Source organism: Pelecanus crispus, chromosome 1 (assembly GCF_030463565.1).
Source record: "Pelecanus crispus isolate bPelCri1 chromosome 1, bPelCri1.pri, whole genome shotgun sequence".
Classification (NCBI taxonomy): Eukaryota; Metazoa; Chordata; class Aves; order Pelecaniformes; family Pelecanidae; genus Pelecanus; species Pelecanus crispus.
In genome coordinates, this window is record NC_134643.1 from 93920103 (window position 1) to 93943952 (window position 23850).

The following is a 23850-nucleotide window of genomic DNA, read 5'->3' on the forward strand; positions in this document are numbered from 1 at the left end:
TTCAAAGTAGCTTAAAGAAGCAGAATGCTTGGAAAAAGCAATAACCAAGAAGTATCAAATCTGAAAGACTGCTCAGAGTTAGTCATAATTTATTAAAGCAAAGAGGACTGCATGCCAGCATATGTATCTGTGCACACATCCATATACCCACCAGCTATACAAGTATAACCACACTGAGTTCCCTCCCACAATGCTTTTATTTTTATTCTTTAACGTCACTGTTTTCTTTAATTCAGTGTTTAATCTAAAATTATAATTAAAAATTTGATTGAAATTCAGATTTTGTTTTCCTATGCAGAAAAAAAGCAGATGTTTTGGGCCTATTAATCTACACTGAAATTCTTGATCAGGCTGGGATCTCTGCTGTTCTAGATGGAAAGCGGGCTTTAGCAGGTTTAACAACTATGGAGTATTAGCTCTTAGACTGAGGTGGACTGTTTTGGATACGTGTAAGGATTTTGTTGAGTAAGAATAATTTGCATTCATGTATATTCTTTCTTGCTGTTGATATTTAAAAGCACAATGTTAACTTGATAATAAAAAATGTAGTTCACAACCTGTGCAAGAAAGCCTTATCAAAGAAATGTAATCACTAACTCCTAAATCTCAAAAACTTCTGGTCGAAAAGTACTAGAGGTCGTTTAGAATTCAGAAATTCAACAATGGGATTTCCTGTATTTGTGGTTTTGTTTATGATGCAAATAAATTCTTATATTATTGCAAGGAAGAAACAGCTTACTCAAAAGTATGTGAAAACAAGATTGTTTAGAATCAATAATACGCTATTACGAACTGGTAAAATTCTAATTTCTTGCTAAAATTAGATATAGAATATTGAGTAACTACAGAACTTGTTAGTATAGCTGTGAGAATACTGCATTTATGAAACCAGAAGATACTACAGGACAATATGTAACATTTTAAATAGCATAAATGGTATTTGAGAAGTGCTGTATTAAATGTCTGGCTAATTATTGACAAAAATACAACCATAACAAGCTATTTGACCTAGATACTAGTGGTTTTTTGGGGAAAAAAAATACCAGTCCTTGAAACTGAATTAGCAGTAATCTTCAGCTTGGATTAAAATCTACTTGAGTTTAAAAAGCTCTAGAGCTTTTCAAGTTTTTCCATGTTAGACAAGGAGACTGGAAAAGTCATAGGTTTAAGCAGTAACAGTAACCACGCAAGCATAGACACCACTCCTCTGCTAGTTACTTGGCTTTTGAATTATTCTTCTATGAGCGCAGAAGAAATATCAGCGCTTTATGAAACAGAACAGCTTGCAATATTTTGACCAGCAGAAAACAAGACACCCCCCTCCCTCCATTTTCTTCCTATGATTCATCATTGCAGAGACATTCTTCAAAAACACGTTTCTATATCAAGAATCCTTCTGCACATATAAACAGGTAAGAGTCAGCAAAATCTTGACTATCAGCTAACAGGAATGAAATCAGAAGAATTTATTGTGTGAAGGTTGCTTGAAAATGCACTTGATGAAAATGCTGGAAATACAGTTTCTATTGTACCAAAAGATCAGATTTAAATAAGTAGATTTTGAAATCTAATGTGAGAGAGGAAGACTGATTTATTATTCTAATAGATACCTTATGATTAGTCACCAAAATGTATTATTTTTTTAATCAAATCAATTAGAAGAGGTTGCAAAGAGCAGGAACTGGAAACATTATTAAAAAATCTCCAAGTATTATCAGAGCCTCAGAGACAAGCTTAAGAAAAGTTAAGAACCATCTACCCACACACAAAGACTATTTTTTTAATACATAAAAAGTGCTTAACACTACTGAGATAGCAATCTCTAATCAAAATTCTACTCAGGTAAAATAATAAAATCCTACCAAATACTAACCTGAAACACTACCTCTTTAGTGAGGACATAAAAGATGTATCTTGATTCACCACATGAGAATATTAAAAAAAAAAAAAAAAAATTATTGTGAATACATCTATTGTTTATTGCAGCATATACTCCTGAGTAGCCAATAAATTCTTACTACAGAGAGGATTTTTTCCTTCTCTTTTGGAACAGCCCAACCAGAAGGTTTTGATCAAAGCCAGTTCCACATTTTGGAGAGAATGCTTATTCTCAGTATATTCTTTCTCAAACCTTTTAACTTCTCATCTTTCTTCTCCCTCACCCTCCTTCTTACTCCCTGCCTAAGAATCTTTCAAGGATCATACCACCTTCCACCATATTATTTAATGTAAAAACCTTCAGAAATAAATCAAATCACTTGCCAAAACAGTATGGCTAGAAATTCAAGATGCATGAAGAACGGTGGAATGTCAGTCATTCCAGACAGATCAGTTAGTAGAGCTAGAAGTCAAAAGATTAATGCCACAGGCATCTAAAAACAGGTTGAGACAAGTTGGACAGATGGCTTTGTTTTAATGAGAATATAAATAATCAGAAAATTATTTTAGTCTATAGACCTGCTGAAAGGTGACTTGTACACACACCCACATGCTCAAGGATAAACCCAAACTGTGCCCCGTCATATTACATGTTAATATAAATTACTCTACAGACTGTCTGGCTCTTTCTTGCAGCAGTCATTTCACTGACCTTACTGAGAGCTGTAATACCATTTAAGTGACACCATTGATACTTTTAAATAGGGATTTTGTTATGTCACTTACTTTGATTTAATCCACGTCCCTGAAAGGAAGTTAGATGACTATCTTTAGAAAGAGATATACTTTAATATTAAACTTGATAGGTATTATAATGAGTTATGAACAATAGAAACTGACTCTTTCATGATATGGATACGCAGAAAGCATCATCGTGCCATCAAAAGTATCACTGTGTTCCTAAATGTTTTGTACACAAGGGTCAGTGGGACCTTAGGTTGTTGTAGGTTCTGTGTGCCAGTGACCCTACTTACTCTGGGAGAATGGGAGGAAAAAGAAAACAAGAAGCGTAAAAGAAATAGGTAGCACTGTGCCCTGGTTATGTACATGTAGTGCTGATATTGCAGCAGTATCTGCACACAAGAATTCCAGAAGAGTTTGGTACTACATAGGATGAAGAAAACCACACAACAATAGAAACTACTTTGGCAGTGATATATTTTCCACCACGAGCTATTATATGACAACAGTACTTACCACATTTGTGCAGCGCATAGAAGTAGATGAAAGGGTTACGTTATAATCATCATCAATAAATAATGTGGAGGAAAAATGGTGATTATGCAAATGAAAACTGCCCTTGTGCACAGGAATTTATACACACCTCAAAGCTCTGTAAATCTGCTTTAGTACAATGTTCACAGAGAAGCCATTAATTAATGCAAGTTAAAACTGAAATTTATAGTAGGTTTATTATTTAAACAGGATTACTTCTTATAAATGATTGCTGAAGATTACACTTTGTCATATATTATAGGAAGCCTACAATGCAATTTAACATTTTTGCTGTTCAGCCTATGACTTAATCTTCGAAGAGTCCATGATACTGTAACATTCTCCTAAAGGAGAGATGGCTGGATGGTCACTGAAGAAACAGCAGTGTCAGCTGAAATGACAGTACAAGTTTTTGACCCTGTTCCTCTGCAGAATGTTAATACTTATCTAGTAAAGTCAGAAAAATAGATCACGTGGACACTTCTCATTTGCTTTAGTGCAAAGGCAGTTGGATAATGTAACCCAATATAGAAAGCTGTGTAAGCCAAATGTTTCTGTACTTAAGCAGAAAGGGACAACTCAAAGGATCCCTCTTCCACCAGTATCTGTGCTGGTGTGATAGCCTCTGGCGATGGGAGGTGACTTCTACCAGAGACCTAATGTCATAGTTGGAAGATGGTAACACCTTCGGTGAGTGCAGCCATTTTGCAGAGAGCCTCTGATTGCTCTGTGTCGCATGGATACATGTAGGTAAATGCTGATCTTAAATCAAATGGAAGGAGCTGCTAGAGAACACTGCAACAGACTTCGAGATATCAGCTCCATACCAGTCAAGAACATAATCTTGGAACCCTCTGTGCCAAATTGGGATGTTATCTTATAGGGTCTCACACACCTAGACACTATTTTTCTGTTGTGTGATCCCCACAGTAGTCAGAAGAAAGGCTGAAAAAGAATTTGCTATTTTATGTTACCATAAAGAAAAAAAAAAATCAAAGATTCTAGCAATTTGCCATTAGTAACAAAGGTATTTGCATTAATGTGCATTTAAAAATACAAAATTAGACACTCTTGAGTGATGTAATTCCCCTTGCTCTGTCTCCATTAACGATCAGCAAAATTAGGGAGTCCTGGTTCCAGCTGTAAAGAACTTCTGTGGTGCAGGCACCTTTGCAGGTGGGCAGGTTAGGATACAAATGCTTCCTTGCAAGATAGAGGGCTAGTGTCATGGTGTTGTCAATTGCCTATCACTTACAGCATCACGGGGGGTTCAGGCCATGCTACAGCCCAGAAAATAGCCACAGGAGATTATCATCTCTTAGGCACTTAGGAAATTATTCTGCAACTTGATTAAAATTAAAACCTGGGTTTTTAAAAGTGTTAATTGTTAAAATTAACAGAAATGATAGGGTTTAATATTTTAATAATAAAATAATTAATTTAAACAATTAACTCTCTTAAAAATCCAGGTTTTAATAATTTCTGTTGTTTAAATATTATTAAATTTTTACCTATTACTAAAATTGAATACAACTAACACTGCAGTCCTACACCATTTATTTTATTGCTATGCTTTTTCTGAAGCTTTTCTGCACAAACAATGCATTATTCTACTGCAGGAATGCGGGGGAGCTGGAAGTCTGGGAGACAAGGGTCAAGGACACTAACAGCAGAGTGGGAACACTATCAAGATTGAAGAAAAACACATCAGCTGAATGCTGGCAGAGCAAGATTTGAAGACTTTTTTCAAGCATTAAAGTAAGAAACTTATTATAAATACAAAAAATTTATTAGATTATGGGTTATACTTTTACCATAAATGGTAGCCAGGGATTGTGGAATTTTATAAAGTCTTCAGTACCAATAAATAAATATGTGCATAGCCTGAACTCACATTCTAAAAATATCTTACTCATTTTCAGACTTGATAAGTAGAGACAATGAGAGTTTAAAATGTTAGTACTACTAGATGGCACAATAACTGTACATAAGCTGCTATGAACAATCGCTTTTCTGGAACAAAGCACCTCATCCATACAGGTGAGGGGACAGCTGTAAGAGTTCGGTGAGGTTCAGCATACCACATCTGTAGGCAGCACAGAGCTCAGGAGCAGGCTTGTTAGTAACAACACTAACACACAGGGTTGTTCTAATTCTAAACAGTCAGATGAAGACAGCAGTTCAGGGCAATGACTAGGACAAGGATCATGCTAAACTTATTTGCTTTCACACCCAGTGAGAAATTCATGAATACCTAGCAAAATACTAATTGCCACCCACCTTCTGTGGTGACTGGGAGAGAAATCTCCATGCAGGCTGCAGACTGCGCTTTTCTGAAGGGGGGCCTCCCAGGCCCTCGGCGGTTTGCTTTTGAGACATCTGCACTGGAAAGTCGTTTTCCTGAACTGCAGCTCTGGGACGTTGGACTTGTACAGTGACCATTCACATGATCTGGAAAGTGAATGCAAAAAGTGCTAGGTAAAGTGCCAGCTCCTGAAATTCAGAATGGAGGAGAGATGTACATTCTGATATTTAGGAATGGGTTAAATCAAATCTTCTGAGAATAACTACTTATTTGTTTTCTCAACCCAGCATGTACATGTAAGAATAACTCACCATAACTTTAAGGTATACTTTGAAAAAAACAAGGGACATAGAACTGGTACATGTTCTTACAGCTGCAGAGCCCACAGCATTTTCTTGACCTATGTGAAAAAGCAATTTATCAAGATAATGCTGGTAACACTGTCATCCCTGATGGTGTGTCTCCTAACAGATACCAAATAAATTTGAAAACCATCTTTCCTTTTTGCTCTCATAAAGAACTGCAAGTGTAAATTACTACAGGATAGAATTAGAGCTAGACATCTTCCCTACCTGACTTGAAGCTGCATGAAACAGGCATCTAACTGCCACTATTTGGGATAATTATAAAACTAGCCATAATATTGCTAAATATTTTATTCTTTATATAGCACATAGATTAATTTTACTGCTAGGGAAACTGACTGCTGAACAATTGATTTTTCTGCTACAGATCGAAAGATATGAGGCTAAGTCCTTGGACCCCTGCTAGAGGCCACAGTCAATCAGCACAGCACATGCTGCCGTCTGATGGGGTGAGAAACAAAACATGGCTGCTTTAAACTCTGCCTACATTTGTCTCTTTTTCATTACTGGTAACAGGTCTTTAAACCACAACAATCCACTGATCAAGATTTAGATCAGAGTTCGGCATGGGATGAACTGGACTATAAAGCATTCATGTGATATTTTTCTTCCTCTCATGTTGGGTAAGGCAACATGAGAAGAATTACTGAACACAATTTTCCCCTCAACATATGAAAGGATATACACCCAGGTATAATTGAATTATTTTTGGTCAGCAGGTAATTCATACTTACTAATTTAAGTAAACAGCAGGTAATAAGCATAACAAAAATTCAGACTTATGCAAGCATGCTGAATATTTCTATTCAAAACTACGGAAGCTCAATACTATAGGTAAGGACAAGCTTGGAGTCTCTGCTTTCATTTTAAATGTCAAGTTATTTATATCTGAGAATTAGATTAGTCTCTAAGATTCTGTATATAAGTATCATTTTTGGTTAACCCTCTTTGATTTGTATTGTATCCAAGGAAAAGATGAGTGTTAATATACCAAGATAAATTTATTTCTTGGTTACCATGCCATGATAGCTCCACTGTACATGATGAAAAGCTATTTCTATATTCAGATGATAAAACAGATTCTATACTGAATACAGCATATAGTGTGCTATTATATGTCGTCTTCCAATGTGTAAGTCATGTCCTTTCCATGTGAAAGCAGTTCAGTCTTAATGAACAAAATTGGAAAGAATTGTTCAGAATTACAGTTTAGAAAGCAATTTAGTATCTGTACTGCATAATGAGATGGCTCTGTAGGAGACACAACTTTCATGATTCTTATCATATTTCTTAATATGTGGCTATTAACTGAGCTAACAGTAGATATAAAACTGATGTGGATGATTCATTCAACTTAATAGTTAGGGAATTTTCTAAAATACGCTGGAACTATAAATGTATTTCAGTAGAAAGCCCTTTGAGATTGGGGGCTTTGTTCAAGGGCATAGGCTGACTGTTCAACCTCAGCAACAGACACATCCTCATCCAGCTGTTTCCTTTCTTCAAAATTCAGTTTGTGTGAAGGAGTTTCAGCATGATATCTAATTATCTCCAGGGGGATCCTAGGAAGTGGCAAGGAACATAACAGAGTAAAAAAGAATCATATTCTATAGAAACATCAACAACATTTGTGAGTCCCTTTCCCTGAACATTGTACAGAATGGGCACAATTCATCTAAACCCCTATTCACTATGTCAAATTTTAAGACAAACGCTGCTATGTTTCTCTTAGTATGCTTGATGTCTCAGTTACCTTCAAAGGCCCAAATTAAACAAAAACAATCAGTAGGATCTGGGCACCTATTTCCCCTTAGTTGTTTTGACAATGCCTTTCCAAACAAGCAAAGCCAGTTCCTGTGTAGAAAAAAACCCAGGCCTCATCCTAGAAGCTGCAGGGATATCCCTTCAAGTACTGAAGTTGGTGAAGTGTTAATAAGTACTACAACAATGGCTGGAAGAGGGATTTTAGTGATCAGCTACACACTTTTCTATATTTTAACACTGTTCTGTTCTTCTGATTAGCTATGATTATTTTTTTAAATGTATACAATGAGGAGCAATGCAGCTCTTCAAACCTTAGTAAAAACAAAAAGACATTGTACAAAGAGTAATATAATTATAGGAAGTATGACTGCAACATTTTTGCTGAGAAGCTGATAAGAATCAAGCAGATAAAGACCCCACAAATCTATGAGAAAAACCTATGTGTGTATTTAAAAATGGTTCTCACCTTTTTTATGGTATAAGCTCAGCGATACAAAATGTTTCTCACGAAAGGTTATATACTATCTAAGAAAGGGCTCCTTACCGCATTCTCTGAAAAAAATGAATTGTGCAAGAAAAGCGCTAAGAAAAAAAACATACTAGTTTCCTACAGTGTACTTTCTAAGGGAGACTGTGAGAATGCTCATGCTGTCACCCTTTGCCAAAATGACTGCAATGCTTTACTAGCCCTCAGACCTGAGTCACCTGATCCTCCTTTGCCATGACAGATGTCGTCCAATCACCCCAAAGAACAGACAGAGGAGGCTTGTAAAAAACTGGCTTTTCCCCAGCTTTGTTTGATTTGTAAGGAAGAACAACATTTTAACTTTTTTCCTTGCTGGCTTACTGCTTTTGTCATGTGGTCACTGGGGCTTTTCTTTTATCAGAAATGTTTAGTTGATACTGAGCACCAGTTGATATCGGAGACATTAACATTGGTGCTTAAGAAGCAGTGCATGGATTGCTCTGTGCTTTTGATGCAATAGTGCAACAGCTCCTAACTCTCTTCTTCTGGGGAAGGCAGAGAATAGTTGCTTGGGAAGAAACCACTAAACAAAAACCCCTCTTTGCTTTGCTATCCTTTTCCACCACTGCATTTGCCATCGCCTCCTATCCCTTCCCATCAGTGCTGTTGCCCATGAGGTCAAGGGAATTTGCATTATACTCTCTAGTGCTCCTACATTCCAGCAGCAAATACCAGAGTTACTAACGTAGTGACATTTGGGCATCCTGGCTCAGCGGAGCTTATCCTTGAAGCAGTCTCCAGACTGTGTAACAGCCATCCGACTCTGCCAGGGCAGTAGACCTTTCTTCTGTTTGTGGACAGTGAATTAAATAGCCAGGACTCAGTTTGTAGCTATTCTGTTCATTAATTTAAAAATGTAAGGCTCATGCAAGCCATTAGAAGTAATTATTGCAGATCACCCCATGCTACAATACATTAGTCCATTTCATACTGATTCAACTCCACTGATTTAATAAAGCAGATATTAACAAACTGTATCTAAGATGTATTAAAATACATAAAAGAGAAGTTCATGACATAAAATTCTACAATGTTCTCCACGTGCTGCTCCTACAGTGCAGGTCCTGGTTGTTTGCCTTTGTCTGGGCTCATGGTGTTTCTTACCCATACAAATTAAAAATGCTTTAGCTATCCCTGCTACCAAACAGTAGCACCATTCAGTACAGTGTGCACCCCAAATACTGCTTAAAAAAAGGAAACAGAACTGTGCTGGATGGAAGGCCAGCATGTCACAAAAAATACCAGTGAGACGATGAGATTAAGAAGAAATGAAGAAGTAACATCAGTTACTGTGAACTTGATGAAACTACTGAGAGATGCCTTCTGAGAGTTGCAATGTGCAACATGACAGCGGCAAGCCTGCTGGAGAGTCTCAAATTTAATCTGATTTTTTGGAGAGTATTACACAGACAGGAAGCGTATTATATATACACATGCTGGTTTTGGTTTACACACAGTAACATATATATGTTACACAACCTGCCTGTTTTAAACTACAACCATTTTAAACTACTTGGTGACCTCTGCAAAAAGCAAAAGGAACCAACTATTTATCAGTGAAAAGCTGAACCCTTGTTAAAACCAAATGTATTAAAAATGTCAGTAAGAAAGGAGAAACATCCATTTGCAGTTGCTGCCTAGAAAGTTGTCTTACACGAGACATAACAAATCAAAAAAGACCAACCATTTTTTTCAGTTCTAGTAAAGGCATAAATTCACACAGAAAAACTAGCTGAAAACCCTTTCTTACTAATGATCTGAGAGAGGTTGAAAACAAAGGAATTTAAATACGACTAATTAGAAGCATTATAACAACATCCTCAGTGTAAGGAAGTAATCAATAAAAGAGCAGGCAAGATGACCAGAGAGAGATGCTTTAATATGGAGCAGAAAGAACCTGAAAAATGAGTCGCAGAGAATTTCCTCAACATTAGTTGAGGAATACAATCTCTGCTGTTAAAGGGAGGAAAAGTCCATCTGTTTCCACTGGGGGATTTTTGTGTATTATCAATAAATTAGATTTTGGGTAATAATTATGGGTGTGACTAACCTTTTTTCTTTACACAGCAAAGAGACACACATTTAAAGCAGAAAAAAGAGATCTCATAACTGTACAAATGGCCCGAAGAACAGCCTCAGGTTTGCATATAAAATAACCAAAATTTGCGTAAAAATAGTGTAATAATTCACTAGTGACGATATAGACTGACACCTTAAACTTTTAACAAATTATTCTTAAAAGAACATCCCTTACAAAGTCAGGGTAACAATTTTCTCTTGGTGCAGTTCTGTCAACCAGGCAGGGGAGGAGGTGTGAGCCCAGCAGAAAAGGTTAGTACGGAAGTACTGCCAGCAGAATTGTGTATTTACCATCATGTCTCCATCAGTTTGAAGAGGAAAGATGAATTGCCCTATTGACGTACTGCTAGTACATTTAGGTCCACACTAAGAGCACAACGTGCTGTCACTGTAATATACTGCCTGTGTAATATAATAGCATTCTTATTATGGTAATGAACTCCTATCATGCGCTTGATCCTAGATATCACCATTTTTTTTGAAACCAGGGTGAACGGATTTATTTTCCAGAGAAATAATATACTGTGAAGTGGTTGAAAATGTTAAGTGTGTTGTAACCAGTATTTCTGCCTGCAATTATGAACAATGAAACCAAAATACAAAATAAATACTGTCCATATGAAGAACACTAAGAATATATTACCGTATGTCATAACATCACCTCTACATTATCATATCTGAAAAATGAAACCTGGCAGTGCAAATCTAAAAATAAATCTGGCTTTGTTCCCTTAGAAGAGTGGGAAGATTTTGGACTATTTGGATCTAATTCTGCTGCTCAGATTCCTCTGCTGAATTTCTAGTGATCATACAACACCACACTACTGGACTGACTGTCTCAAAAAGTACACAGCACTCAGCGTGCCTCAACACAATAATGTAAAATGAATTGTTGCAATGCTTTGTGCAATAAACAGGAAAACACAGACAGAAAACTTGAAATTCTGAAACATAAGCATGAAACATGATACATCCTGAGCAGCACAGAGGACAACTGAAACATGCAAGTAGAGTGGATGAACCACAAGACCACCTAGGATATCAACAGCTAGTCCTGAGCACCCCTTATTAGTAGCACTGCACCTGCATTTTCAAGATAGAAAAATCTGGGTTTAATTCTCTGGTTTTGAAAATGAAAAATTCTTCACAGAGGTTGGACTGGAAATATTTTCTCAATTTGAACATGATGGAAATAAAGGATGACACATCTCAGCTGGAGACTTTCTAAACAAAACTACATTTCCATCTGAAATGAATGAACAAAATGTAAGGTAATTACAACAAAAGTGGTTTTAGCCTATTCTAACCAGATTCTTCCAGAGATTCTTCCCCTGATTTTTCAAAAAATCACTGTTTTTAACTAGAGGTAAGAATGTCTGAAATAACTTGAAATAGCAGCACTCCACAGATACTAACATATAAATAATTTGCTTGCAAATACTCAACAGAAAAAGGCACAGACAGCGTCAAATAAGGCATTCCAAATATAATTAAGTTTACATGGAATTTTTATGCAGTAATCAAACAATTCTAAAAAAAAAAAAAAATCCAAGTTTTTCCAAACTTCTTAACATTACACATTGTAGATTTTCGACAGATTTCATACCAGGTTATTGTAATAAACAAACTAGTAACAATTGTCCATTCTTATTCTAATGTTGCAAAACCAGATTTTATAGTTGATAACTTATGATTTAGAGTTCCTATTTATCCTTCTTTTGTTATCACTTTGTTGTCAAAATAATTATACCTGGAAAATTATTACTTTCTAAATATTCTTCTGCTTGTACACACAGGTCAGTTACTAAGACTGTGGATGTCGCTTTAAGTCCAAACAAGGTGATAGGACCATCTGTCTCATGCCAGAGTCTGTGCCTACAGTCCGTGGGACGTCTGTGTGAGAGCTCAATCCCAATCCAAGTTACCTACTATAGAGGACCTCTGGGTCCAGGCAGGTCTGGTAAATCTACGTGTAGCCCCACATTTTGACTGCTGGAGAGTATTACAACCTGAGAATTGTACAGAGACCACAGAATGGAAGAATAGTACACACATGTTTGCATTGCTTGAAGGGAGTGGAAAATTACTTACCTTTGAGAGTCCTCAGTAATGAATTCTTCTTTAAGTAAAAATAGAGAACTTAGGAACAGTGAACATCTATTACATTGTGAGCCTAACAGTTGCATATCATTTTGTTATTATCAACTCTTAAATGTATTATGATCTTTACTGCTTGTTTTGTTGTTTCAGCTAACAAATTTTACTGCCTTTCCTTTGTGACTACATTTAACTGTATCAGTTATAAACACTTTAGTTATGGTATCATTTTGATAATTTTAAGCACTTACCTCTCCTTTAAACTAATTGCTTGTTAAACCTCCCATATAGGTCAGTTCTGTTTTTTTTTAATCTGGAAGCAGTACAAGTCAGAACACAGCCCCTTTCTGCATTTGAAATACAACCACACAGCACATGCCTATTATGCTGTAATAGCTGACAGAGTTAACCTGCTGATCAGCTCGTTGCTTTTTTTTATTCTGTTATTTGGACTAGTAGAGTGCTAATATACCTTTTAACATAGGTTCTCTTTTAAAAATGTTTGACCATAAACCTTCTCTTATTTAATTAAAGACGAAACTGGTGCTGTCATACACCTGACCTTCAGCAGATGAAAGAGACTTTTGTCTAGTAGGGTCCCAGCTACAGAATATCAAAATCCAAACCTGAAAATGTGAAATTGCAGAGAGGCCAAATGTTTAAAACCATTTCTGTAACGGTGAAAGCCTTTAGTCCAACCCACAGTGTTTTTCATCTTAATAGTGATCAAACTTGCAGCAAAAAAGGCAAACCGCATCCTCCACTGAATCAGCAAGAGCATAGCCAGCAGCCTGAGGGATGTAATCCTTCCCCTCTCTTTGGTGCTTGTCAGACTGCATCTCAAGTCCTGTGCTCAGTTTTGGGCTTCCCATTACAAGTAAGCTATTGACAAACGATTTCAGCAGGGGTCCACCAAGCTGATAAAGGAGTTGGCACACATGGTGTAAGAGGAGAGGCTGAGAACTGGGGGGGGATTTCAGCCTTAAGAAGAGAAGACTTAGGGGAGACCTTATTGCTGTCTGAAACTACCTGATCTGAGCATATGGAGAAGACAGAGCCAGACACTTCTCAGAGGTGCACAGTGATCGGATGAGAGGCAAAGGACACAACTTGGAACATGGGAAATTCTGGTTAGATATTAGAAAAAACTTTTTTCCTGTGTGGATGATCAAATGCTGGAAGAGGTCACCCAGAGAGGTTGCGGACCTCCTGTCCTTGGAGACATTCGAGACTCAACTAGACACTGCCCTGACCTACCTGGTCTAACTAGACCTGCTTTGAGCAGAGTGATGGCCTAGACAACCTCTAGAGGTCCCTTCCAACCTTAATTATGCTATGATTCTAACTACAAGCAGAGTGCAGATGATTCCTCAATTCAGCTGGTATTTTCAGACTGAAAAGTGAACAGAAATTACTCTACCCTTCTGGAAGGAGACACACACTGGACAGTCCATAAAAACCTTTGCATGTAAAAATACATACAATTTTCAATATATATTGCCAGCTAACTCAAGAAAAGCATTGTTAAAGTTGGACGTCTGCATTGCCTTTTCTAAAAATGTCAGACCAAGGAGGAAAGCAACTCATATAACTTCAATTTTTCCAAAATGTTCTTTGGCATTGTAAACAGAATTACAGATCCAGAGCCAGAAAAACTAGCACAGGATGCTCCACTTAAAATCTACCAGTTTGTCCAATGCAGCAGTAAGCAAAAACAGATTAAAAGCTTCAAAATTTTGCCAGTGCCTAATGTCTGCTGTAAAATACTTTGAAAGGGTAAAGCAAGAATTGCTGTAACCCTACTGCTCATCCTCAAAATAAAAATGAGGTCGTCTTTACGATATCCAGGTATCGTTTCATAGGCTTGGGAGCATCCAGGAAGTGACACTTCCCTTGCACTGAACTACAAAGGCATCGAATGGTGGATGTTTTCATATTATAATTCTATTATGATAGGCATAAATCTTCAAGGAAAGAAAAATCAAACAGATTTCACAAACCTTGTACAAAATGGACAAATGGAATGCGGAGTTATAACCAAAGCTCCTTTGTCTGACCCCTACAATTGTGTTTTATGAAGTCAACTTTCAGAATTAAAGTTTTGGGCTTCTGCATCAGAAGACATTTCTCAAATCCTTGAAAAAGATGAGCTTATTTGGTACTTTGTCTAGTTTTTCACTGCTGTATAAAATGAGAGACATTAACTCTGACCTGGTAAAGAATTAATTCACTGCTTATAAATATCTCCAGAAAGCACAGGAAATTATATTATAATATAATCTTTTGAAGATCACAGCTTAGCAAGAGGAAACAAAAGATGTCTGTCTCTATTTGCAATTTCTTTTGTTCTTCAGCTAATAAAGTCTAGGTGATAGCATAAATTCATACAGTGAAACCATCTGTTCATAGGAATTAAATAAAAATTAGCAGTTACTGAGTATCTCCATCTTCAGTTAGGACTTCTGTCTAGCTCGCTCTGATCACCTGGAAACTTTGAAAGCTTTTAATGAAATAAGCAGAAATACTTAAAAGAAAAATACAAGCTAATGCTTAAAGTGACTGGTGAAGCAAAGTTAGAAAGCTCTCATATAAAAGCAGCTGTGTATGTCTGGATATATCCCAGATTCTCCTCTTGATTAAATTAGATTGGGATTACCCCCATAATTCATTTCACTGCAACAGTCCATGGAAATGTAGATCATCTTTTCAGAAAACTTAGGGAAACAGTATTAGGTTCAAAAATAAAGATACTATCATTCAGATCTGCCTCCAAAGGTTAATAGGGAAACTGTACAGTATATGCAGTGTTACATCTTCCTTCTGGCCAACTCAAATAAACATTGGGCTACTATGAACTACAGTAGCTGAAACTATCAAAAAGTTTCAATGTATCCCCACATATCACATATTCTCACATTTCTGTGTGGAGATATGTCATCCACAGGTGACGAGTTCTTCAGCAAGGATAGGTAATAATCACCACATCAAAATAAAAAGATGCTGAGATCAACTAAATTATCAGTCATACGAGGGTCAAAATGGAGTCCCAAAGTACCTTTAAGTCATGAAAATCCTGACAAAGTTTAAGTAGAACACCCTCAGTCATCAGATCACACATTATTCCCTTAAATGCTAGCAAACTACTCCCCAGGTGATTGTCAGTACTGGCAGCGCCTCCACCTGAAACAGATTTAACTTCTACTTAACCTCTACAATTACAATTCAAAGCAAAGTGAAAGCAAGGACATTATATGAGCCAGATCCTAAGAAGGGAGCAGAACTGTAAGCTGCCAAATGCTAATGTATTTCCCAATTAGCTGCAGCCGGTGCTGAGAGTAGGTGATGTATCAGCACTCTATGAAAAGCTATGAGCCAGAGCCAATGGGATAGATGTACTATTGTACATTTGAAAGTGGTGACCTGAATATCTTTAAAAGAAGTGTGGGCCAGAGAGTATTGTTATCCCCTGAATATTCAGACTATGGGTACAATTTCAGGCAACAGCCAAACAGTGGATAAATAATCTCTAAGAGCTCTGCCAATGTATCCATGACATTTTGGAGCAGAAGTAAATGAAATGCAGATATTATTCTTCACCTTTTCCAGGAACTCTCATTAAATTAGCTCCTTACATTGAGAAAGGGAGGCTTTTTCCAGCCTGTTGTAAACTAAGCAATCTATAATTCAGCACAGTTTTAAATTGCTAAAATAATAAACAGGAATCTTCTGCCCTTCTAAGACAGTCATGAAGGAGAACTGAAACAAGTTTTTTTTGTTTTGTTTCAGTTTTTTTTTTTAAAACCTTCCTCTGCAGTTGATTAGCCATGAGTATCTGCCAGCTTATACATTGAATGCTGCTTCCACATGCTTTATCGTTAGCAGTCCACCAGGCTTCCTGGTAATAAGGGTACAAAGTACCCAATAGCTGTGGCAGTAACAACAAACAGAATGCTTAAGTGACAATTTGATAACACCCTTTGGTGTGTATGAAGCTTTTGAAATTAATGGAGTTCCACTAGTTTCTGCAAGATGTGGAAACAGACCTTCTTAGACTTATTTTTAGTTTATACTTAACTTGTTCTACATTACTAAAAAATAATGAGTACAGGTAAATAGATGAATGGTAGAAACATGACTGTTCTGAAATCAAAATCACAGAAAGGATTATGTATTCCATTAATCTTCGAACTTCCCTACATATGTCATACATTTAAGATGGATCATCATGCCTCCTACACTCTTAGTGTGTAGGCACTCTTGAATTTGTTTAATTTTTGTATAGTTGTCCTGCTCTGGGTTTTTTTGTGGGTTTTTGTTAGTTGGGTTTGGTGGTTTTTTGGTTTTGTTTTGTTTTGTTTTTTAAAACCTAAATCTGCCTTCAATTTGTCAATAAATTCTAGGCAATGCTTACATTATTGTCCAGCTCCCAGGAAAGCTGATCGTAAGGCAGATTTTTTTCCTGATGTGCAACTTTTTTACATTATACAGTAAAGCCCTCACCACTTCTAGTTGCATTGATTTGTCTCTTGCTTTTCTAAAAACTATAAATCCAGTCTTTTACACATCAAATTTATCTTTTTCTTGTGTTATGATTCAGGATCTGAATCTATTCCATGCTATGTGTCCTTCAAGATTATATATTTTTAATAATACTAACAAAAAGAAGTCTGATCTGTAGAATATGGTTTAGCCTGAGGTCCTACCGTATGGCTATTTTGATACTCCAAGTATTCACATTCCCTCTTAATAGCTGCCCATTTATTTAGTGATAAATATTAATTTTACAGGTCTATAGCTGTCTACATCACTCCTTTTACCATTTTGGAGTATTATAAGTATCACAATTTTCCACTCCAAATTTTTCTTTTGGTGTATTCCTACATTCCTAGTTTCTCAGACATCACTGTTAATAATGGAGTAAGTTCTTTCAACTAAATCACTCTGTACACTGAAATCTGCACAATCTAGATTGAATTCCCCAATGATTTTTCAACAGTTATTTACTTAATCTTTATCAGGAGCTATTAGCAGTTTTCCAAGTTCCTCAGTCATTTATAATGTGGAAGATATTTATTCCCCTGACTTTTGCCTTGGGGAACAGTGCTACATTGGTTAATACATGCACATGATTCCTAGTGACACAAATTAAGTTCAGCTGCATTATGCAAGGATGTGATCCAACTTTAATTTCTATCTCTAAAAAGACACTCAAAGTAATGAGGCATGGCTACACAGCTTTTTCAGTCATCTTACATGAGAAACTTCCCATGAGAGCAAAACTAGAAAGGACTCCTTGAGACTGAGAATATTTAAAGACAATTACAAAAATCTTTGTATGAACCACCCAAATGCCAGGAGCAATCCCCTTTACGTGGATATTTAAGAGGGCATCACTGTTGTGTCATGGAATTTGTACATCAAATGAAGAAAATAGACTAGTGCATGCATTGGGTGTTACAGGCAGAGATAAACATCACTGACAACCAGTTATAATGGCTCAAGTGTGTAAAAAGTTCTGAAGTCTTTTCATAATAAAATATTACACACACAGTGTGTAATGACTGGCAAAATATGTCTACATGAAATAAATGAATATTAAACAAGCAAAATGCTGAGAGCTGCCAACAGAACTGTATGGGTTAATAGGTGGTTTTTAGAAAGCCTTTTCAGACAAAGCCTCCAAGGTTATTGTGTTATCTCATGAATCAGTTGGTAAAATGTTTTGCCAGTGAATGTAAGGAAGGTTAAAGCTGTTGGCTTTTGCCTACCGTACCAAGATCAGTCTTAAGATCTGTTGGCAGACTTAACTTTCTTGATCCTTTAACTGAAACAACAGAAAAAGGAGAAAGGCAGTTGTTAAGCAAGAAAAAGGAGCGAGGGAAAACAACATGCCATCTTCTGGTTAATACCATGTTGCAAATTTGTAGCACTTTTTTTTAATCAGCATATAAAGGCAGAATTATGGTTTAAGTATTTTCATGTACACCATTCAGCAAAATAAATGTAACTGAACAAAGAAGCACCGGAAAAAACATTACTCCAGCTCTCAAGAAAGGAATGGTGCTTTACACAGCTTTGGCTGTGTGCTGCAATATCTTACCTTGTGATGACAGGAATGATAAAAAAAAAAACAAATGAGATTAAGGCAAATATTGCAAATGCTGGTTATGCAGCATATCACAAATATTTAAACACCTGGAAACCAATTTAATAAGAGGGTGCAATGAAATTATGAGTTCTGATGACATCATACCTGAAGATACCATTTGAAAAAGAGGGAGCATATTGCACAGGTAATGGAGACAGAACACACTATTGTAGTTTTACGGAAAGGAAGACAGATTGCACAGAAATGAAATACAGCAGCTTCAGGATATCATGTGGTGTTATCTAGACATCAAAATATTGCACTCAATTTACTGAAGATTTAATCATCTGTTGTGTTCCAATTATGCAACATAAACTATGATTTTGCTTCTGTTCAAAAATGTTTTCATTTCCTTACACATGAGCACATTTTTAAACAATGAACACCAGAGAACTGAAATGAAGCATGTCTTGTAGCAGTCAAAATGGCATTAAATTTATTAAAAGAATGCCTTAAGAAATCTTTTATTAGTTATTCAGAAGACTTAATTTCCAATATGGTTCTTTCATTTTGCATTCATTTAGTATTTTTTCACATTGTTTTCTGGCTTTTACCCCTTACCCATACTGTCTGTTACTAGAAGTGAACAATGAAGTATTTGTCAGCTAACTATTATACTTCTAAAGAAAGGCACACATGGTAAGCACCACAGTGACAGGAACACTGGGACATATGAATATAAGGAACAAGTCCTTTGTAATTTCTATTTAATAAGCTTTTAGGTCAGAAGGATGCCCAGAACAGCCACTTACCATTTCAAGTCACAGCCCCCCTAAAAAGAAATTCTGTTGCATTCTTTTGCAGTGTCATGAACTACAAAGCCTGCAATGTGACAGAAGAAAATATCTGCTGGCACCTAGGTTAGATGTTTTTCTTTCTTTCTTCAGCGAAGAGTAAGGGAGCCCTTCAGGCTCTTGAGCAGCATTTTGGTATCAGTAGAACCAGCATAGCATTCCTAGTAACCCACTTCTAGCTGTCACTTTAACTGGATGCTTTGGGACAAGACAAAGAGATCTCTTCAGATCAACCCAACATCAAAATATACATCACTAACACTACTACATGAAAATTCTCTAATTTGGATACCAAGTGTTAGGCTCTTACATCCACTTTAGGCACTCACACAAAGGGCAGCTTGATTTTCAGAACAGCCTTTTAAAAACATGCCATTTTTCTGAGCAGCTGTCATACACTCTTTCAGAGTGGATGGATATTGCTCCAGAAAATCAGTGCTTTGCTATAGAGAAAGAGAAAGAAGCATCACCTCTGATATAATCTTCTTTAAGGGAGATGACAACATCTGGCCCAACCAGCCCTCTGAAAAAGGATTACTGATTCCTAAGGAAGACTGTAGGACACCTTACTAACAGACTAGGATCTAGATTAGGGTATTTCAGAGCTATAAAACCTCGCTGCATTTAACACCAAGGAGTGTTGTCATTAGTGCTGTCACCATGGAGGCTTTGAGCTTTGCAAATTGGTGGTTTAACCTCTTCTATTTCTCTGTTACAGGTGTTTCTAGATAACAGGAATTACACGTCTTGTGTTATATGCCACAGCTGTTCCCAAATTGTGGTATATATGTCTAAACTGCAAGACTGCAGAAATAGCTCCCAACTATTTGTGTGCAGGCTTACACAGCACATGCAAAGTATGCACTTTCTGATTCCTCTGAAGGACTCTAAACAGGCTTGATCCGGGAGCTGCCACAGCTGTGCACAGACAAACCAGGCATACTATAGTGAAGCTGCAATCTAACACAGTCTCAGGATGCCAAAGGGACTGAGGATCAGAAAGAAGAGGAGCATACAGTTGATTAGTTAGTTTATGGGTACAGGGACAGAGTAGAGGACATGGTGAGTAGCAGGCTAAAGGACAAAGGAGACACACAACATCAGGAAATGAAGGAAGTGCAGTTGAGGAAGCCAGGAGTTACTCCTACCACCATCTTCACCACCAAATTTGGAAATTTTTGGTGTAGGATGCGATTGTGCTAGGACACAGCGCGGACCACTGTCAATAGACCACATCTTTGAGGGTAAAAACAAAAGAAGGACCAGTTGCTTTCATGCTTTACTGTGATTAAAGCTGTGCATATTACTTTTTTTTTTGGGTAAAACTAACCTTTTACTATTAAAGTGATCAGAATGTGCATATTATTATGTAACCTATTTTTAGTACCTAAATCATGTACATTTTACTATCTCTACATTTATTAGAAAGGAGGATCATTCATGTAAACCTATCTTGCTGAGAAAGAGCTTTTGAAAACCAGTTTAATTTAAGAATGAAGTAAAGTATAAAGGTTCAAGAGGCTAGCAGAGTTGTTTGTTACCATTATTTGTTTGCATTCATGCTGGAGGCAGGCAGCAGAAATTGTGATGTCACAGTGCAAGGCAAGATAGCCTCTGCCCAAAAGAGTGTAATGTGTAAACAGTCAAGTTATCCAACTGTGGGATGAGAAAGAGGCACAGACAGAGTTAACAGGTACCGTCTGGCAGCTAGGCTAAGCTGAGCACCCAGGTCTCCTGACCTGACAATGTCCTATCTCGTACCCATATGGTTCCTATCAGTCTTTCAATGATAACTCCAACGCGCAACCAACAAACAAACGTGTGCTCGCAGCTATGACATTCGGTGGTGTGTTTCCCTCAGCTATTACAGCAGGACTGTAGTCAGAGAATTTAATATTATTCAAAATGAAGGTGACCTCATACAACTCTTTTTCTATTAGGGAGCTTCTGCCTGCATAACACATTGGATTATCAGTCCCAGTTCCCCACTGCTAAAACATGGATTTAAGAGCCTAATATTTAGCTACCCAATTGGACAAAGTACACAATAGGTTTGGCTACTAGGGCTCAGAGCCAATGTAGAGACAGCCCTTTTCCTTTGGTGGCCTCAGGCACAGCGCCCCAGGCAGCACTTTCCTGTGGGAGCTACTTTCAAGCTGAACCTAACTCTCGCTCTGCCCTGAGCTACATCTCCTGCTGCATTGCTGCCTCTCCTGTGCCTGGCCATAGCCCTGCTGATCCGGACCTGGACTCACAGATCAACATCCTCCCCTGTCCCTGGACCTGTGCCTGGCCCCGCTCCCTTGCTTAGCTCCTGTCTCCCTAGTCCATAGGAGATGCCAGCCTCTGTCGCTGAGCTCAGGCCCCCTTGAACTCTGAGCCATGCACCATGGGCTGCATGAGGGCTACCCCTGCAGCTCCCCCTGAGCCAAACACCATGGCCCAAACCCAGGTCCCCATTTCCTCCTCTCTGCCAGCTCATACTGCTCCTTGTTCCTTGCTAATCCCTGCATACATGTCCCTTCTCAAGATCTCAAGCAAGCATAAATTCACCCGATCAGAAACCCCCTCACATACTGGAAAAAGTGATAAAATGCACCTTGTATTCACAGTGCAGGAACTAACCTCTCTCTAACGATTAATTTGCCTTCTGACTAGTAACATTCTTTTAAATTTAATATAAATAAGTAGAAATGGTTATGCTGGCAGTGTTCTCAATAATCAAGTTTCAAAATGAATTACATTGTGTTTTACACATACACAAAATGTTTTGAAACATTTACTTTCTTGCTTGTTTTCCATGAGAATATAATTTTCAAACTGAGTCAAATCTCTTCAGCTACTTTGCAAGTTACCCATGAGTTAAAAAAGAGCAGCTATTAGAAATTTAATAATATTCTTCTTGAAACAAAGCTATTTAAAGACATTTCATGTAGAAAAGTGGTGGGAGCTTGGCATGGCACGGGCCTACTCCCAGCAGATTTAACCAGTGGAATGAATCAGGATAGCAGCACTTGGAAATCACGGTATGTATAAAAACTTGTAAACTTGCCATTAGGGACCTGTTCCAAAGTTCACGGGAATCAAATGTGGAAACCTTTACATCTCTATAGTATTATAGAATCATAGAATCATAGAATCGTTTAGGTTGGAAAAGACCTTTAAGATCATCCAGTCCAACCATTAACCCACACTACCAAGTCTACTCTAAACCAATCAAGGGTAAGCATTTTGGATGCAAGCCCCCAATATGAAGTTGATCTCTTAAGAAAAAACACAAATGCACTTTCGTTTTAGAACACACATTTGAGAAATCACTCTCCAATGAAATTCTTTCCTTCTGGTCTTTGAAAGAAGTCTAAACTGTCCATTGCATCTTACACAACAAAGTTAAATGACCTCTCAAGGATGCATTTTATTGTGCTCACAGTGTATTCTCAACTACATGCTTCAATATGAAGCTGCATATAAATGGCTATAGCTCTAAGGGACATATATAATTATGTATATTATATATATTATATTCCTAGGAGCCCCTGAATAAGTTGTCCTAATGAGATGATAAAAATAAAGGTAAACTTTACTGGAATGGGTACTGTTCTGTAATACATTATATAGCAATTAACTCCAGCATTGGATGTAGCACCATTTACATCATGAATGCTTAGAAGGCCTCAGAGTTTTTTATTTTGTTTTGGAGCTACTGAGCTCTTACATGCCATTGTAGAGTGAATGTAGTACAAAGCCCTAACTTTTGACCTCCAAATCACAAACAACTATTAAAATGCAGTTTGACTTTCTCCATTGAAAGAACATGGCATGCATGAGTAAGAAGAAGATATTCTGATGGTATTGAAAAATCCTGATTGCCACTCTTCTTTATAGGATCTGACATTTTTTTTAAGCCAATCAAATACCATTATATGGCAAGCCATGCTGCATCACTGTTCTCATGAAACATGCTTTATAGAGATAAGTTTTGGGTTTTTATTTGTAAAGTTTTTTTGTTCCAAAATTTTTACCAACGTTATTCCATATATATACACCTATATCTGGAATAAATTTTATTTACAGTGGAAACTGCCACTACTCAGATATTCACAAATAAACAGAATCTTTCAAATGGCTTTATTAACTTTTTGTCTCCCTGTACAGTATTGGAAACACATCACTACAGTATTTAAATACTAATTTAATTAAAATAAGATACCAGTGGTTAAGGAATATTATTCCTCTCCCTACCATTCTTAAAATGCAAGGTTGGTATTTCTTCACTTGCTGCTACCCCCTGTGTGGCACTATGAATTTCAGAAAAATTTTCATAAAATGGTTTAATTTCATATTCTAGTCTGAAAAGCATTCAGAACAGGAATCTGATTTTTCAATTCCATTGTCTACAAAGCCATGCTTTAGTAAATAGTACAGGAGGAGCACCTGCAAATATTGTCTTGTGAAACACATTCAAAATATTGCTTAATGGAAGAAGTTGGGTTTGTACTGAATTAGAAACCAGCCCTGCATGTAAAATAAGGAGTATTCTTCAGCACCGAGTCTCTACTTCAGTGCTCCAACACTCACATCAGTGATAGAACACAATGTCTAATTCCAGTTTGGGGCAG

The 23850-nt window shown here is 37.1% G+C and overlaps 1 protein-coding gene across 2 annotated transcripts in view; it reads right to left on the reverse strand.

Annotated features, from left to right (window-relative positions):
• Positions 1 to 23850, reverse strand: part of STXBP5L (syntaxin binding protein 5L) — a 209107-nt gene that overhangs the window by 17780 nt on the left and 167477 nt on the right. For both annotated transcript variants that reach the window (XM_075716216.1, XM_075716206.1), the window contains one exon: positions 5434 to 5604. In XM_075716216.1, coding sequence (XP_075572331.1) covers positions 5434 to 5604 — 171 coding nt within the window. The remainder of the gene's footprint in view (positions 1 to 5433; positions 5605 to 23850) is intronic.